This window comes from Sesamum indicum, linkage group LG3 (assembly GCF_026168435.1).
Source record: "Sesamum indicum cultivar Baizhima isolate 11 linkage group LG3, ASM2616843v1, whole genome shotgun sequence".
Lineage (NCBI taxonomy): Eukaryota > Viridiplantae > Streptophyta > Magnoliopsida > Lamiales > Pedaliaceae > Sesamum > Sesamum indicum.
In genome coordinates this window covers 19,981,306-19,983,930 of record NC_142659.1, presented here as the reverse complement: position 1 = coordinate 19,983,930, position 2,625 = coordinate 19,981,306, and the positions used below count along the sequence as shown (strand labels likewise).

The 2,625-nt window shown below is 36.7% G+C and overlaps 1 protein-coding gene across 2 annotated transcripts; it reads right to left on the bottom strand.

Moving 5' to 3' along the window:
* Window positions 1-815: 815 nt before the first annotated feature.
* Window positions 816-2,625, bottom strand: LOC105158165 (uncharacterized). Of its 2 annotated transcripts, none has more exons than XM_011074811.3 (3): window positions 2,044-2,625; window positions 1,885-1,955; window positions 816-1,235 (listed from the first exon to the last, which is right to left on the bottom strand). In XM_011074811.3, the coding sequence occupies exons 1-3, from the start codon at window positions 2,621-2,623 to the stop codon at window positions 1,044-1,046; spliced, it is 843 nt and encodes a 280-aa protein (XP_011073113.2). In that variant the 5' UTR covers window positions 2,624-2,625; the 3' UTR covers window positions 816-1,043. The 2 variants fall into 2 exon arrangements, with proteins under 2 accessions (XP_011073113.2, XP_011073115.2); XM_011074813.3 differs by having other exon boundaries at window positions 818-1,223.

Below are 2,625 nucleotides of genomic sequence, written 5' to 3'. Positions count from 1 at the left end.
AATTTTGTAGCACTTAATGATAAAAAAAACATGACACGTTGAATATACCACTAAATTTGGCCGGTTAACTAATTGGTATAGTACTAAAGTAGATAATACAATCTCAAGAACATCATCCCTAGTTTGGATGTGTTGTGCGTATTTGCATCGCTATATTATCTCGGAGTGTTCATTGGGCTTCTATCTTAAAAACTGTAGGATAAATCCTATGATAAAACGAATCCATGTCGGGCGAAAGATCGTCTTCTAGTTTGTTAAAAGTTCAAATTTATAATGAATTTGCTTTGAAACTCAATTTAGTCAATTTATATTGAACTTTTTAATTGATAATTTATTTTAGTTTTTTTTATGTCAACAGCTGTATCACAAACTCCATTGCAATAACTGCAACCACACACTCCATGGCAAGGCTAGAAATTTCCATACCAATGGTTAGTGACAGAGTGATTTTGTCACAAAAACAAAATTACGACAATAAAACGACTTTTGCTAAGGAAATTTCATCGTAAATGCCGTCACAGTCAGTCGCAATTTTCATTGAACCCTCCATCACAATATACATTTCCTTTTATTTTCTGAAACGACGGACATCATAGAGTTTTGCTTCAGTTGCAAAATTGGTGGGGGGAGGGCAAGGGTCATCATTTTCATCTCAAACAGTACTTCGCGACGGGCTTTGTTGCGATTTTCCTTTTTCCATATATACATCTGTCACAAATTTCTGTATGATGGATTTTCTTCATTATCCGTCGCAATTACTTGCTGTCTTTTTTTAATAAATAAATATCCTGTGCGTATAACAACATACTCTTCCATTTTATTTCATTAAGAATCAATTTGGATGTTTAGGTTGGGCTATGCTTCCGTACATGCTGAAACTTACAATTTACAATCCCTGATTTTTCCTCTACCGATACATAGTATACTTAGGTGATTTTTCCTCTAGCTGAAGGAAAAATAGATGGGGGTATGAGAGAAAAAAACCCAGGCCAAACTGTGAGGAGGACCGCGGTTCCTCTGTCAATCAGCATGCATGCACGGTTTCAAGTGGATGTTTTTGTTCGTAGAAGATGGGCGTGGTCGCGGGAGGAACGAGTCGACGTGCAGCACGATTTCACCTTCAATAGATTCTTGACTGCGGCTTGTCCTCCCTTTGGCAATATCTTTACAAAGCTCCTCTTTTTTCTTCCTCTCTTCACTTTCTTGTCTGGATCAGACGATCCCTGCAACACAATCTTTTACTAACTTATAGGACTGATTAGCCGTCGTGGCATGTCGTGCATAAAATAAATAATTTTTTATACTTTAAAATGTATTTGAATAGGAATTCACAACAAGAAAATGATTTAGTAGCAACGAAAAAAATTTAGCGTCCAGCTAACTAGCAAGTAAAACTATCATTGCTAATATAACTTTTTAATATAAAAAATTTACTTGCTAATGAATTTAACAATGAAAGTTTTATTTGCTAATTAGTTGAACACATATATCATAATATCAAATTTTTCATAGTTATTGAGTTATTTTCTTGCAAAAATTAAATAAATATATATGAACCAACACATCACATTTTCAAAAAAAATCAAAAAAGAAAAGAAAACCAACTAATTATGATATTATCTATTCAATAACATATTTTATGTAATATTATCAAAAACCGTCGTTTATGAGTAAAAAAATAATATCTTTTTTTTTTATTTTAGAATAGATGATAAATTTGCGTATTCCAAATTCATGATTTCCTTGTCATATGTGGGAGTATAATCAATTCTTTTTGCCTAGTTCCTTTTCCATTTCTCCTCTGAATTTCTGCCAATAATTTGGCTATATATCTGCTTTCACCTTTTGACGGGCTAGAGGTTGTATTCTTGTGTAGAAATTTACCTTTGATGATAAGCCATCACAATTACTCGAAACAGTAGTTTCTCTGGAGGCACCAATATTATTAGTCTTGCCTGCATTTCATCGTAACCCCTCAATTAATCACGATCAAATATTTCTACATATTATCAAACATTTGATACAACCATGAGCATTTCTTACCAATATCATTGCTTTCGTCTTCTCCATTTTCATGGAAATATACTCGAAAGCTAGGCGACCCTGGACAGGATTTATCATCCTCATAGCCGATCATTCTCTTGTCGTCGTTGTCATCATCCTCCTCGTCATCTGTCACAGCCTCCTCAATCTTGGCATTCCCCTCCTCTCTCGGGCTGTCTTTCGTATCGTTTTTAGTACACTTTTTCAAGCTTCCTTCATCGTCATTCTCATCATCACGAAAGCCAATCTCCTTTTGTTTTTGTTCGACGAGATTGGGGTTTCTAATGCTATCTTGGAGGGAAGAGGCTAATGTTCTGGAGGCAATGGAAGAACGGATGGAAGCATAGTCATCCTCATCCTTATGGAGAAGCAAATTTTTTTGGGAAGGGGTGGGATCCTTCAAGGGGGTGCCGTGCTTGCGATGCCTGATCTGCCCCAGACGCATGGGGAAGATCGGCAGCAGCCGGGCCGGCAAAGAGACGCCATTGGCCTCTACCCTCGAGACATTGCACCCCATTCTTAGGAGTGTTGTAAGAGTGATGGGGGATGCGTGCTTGCATGCCTGAATGCATGCTTGCATTG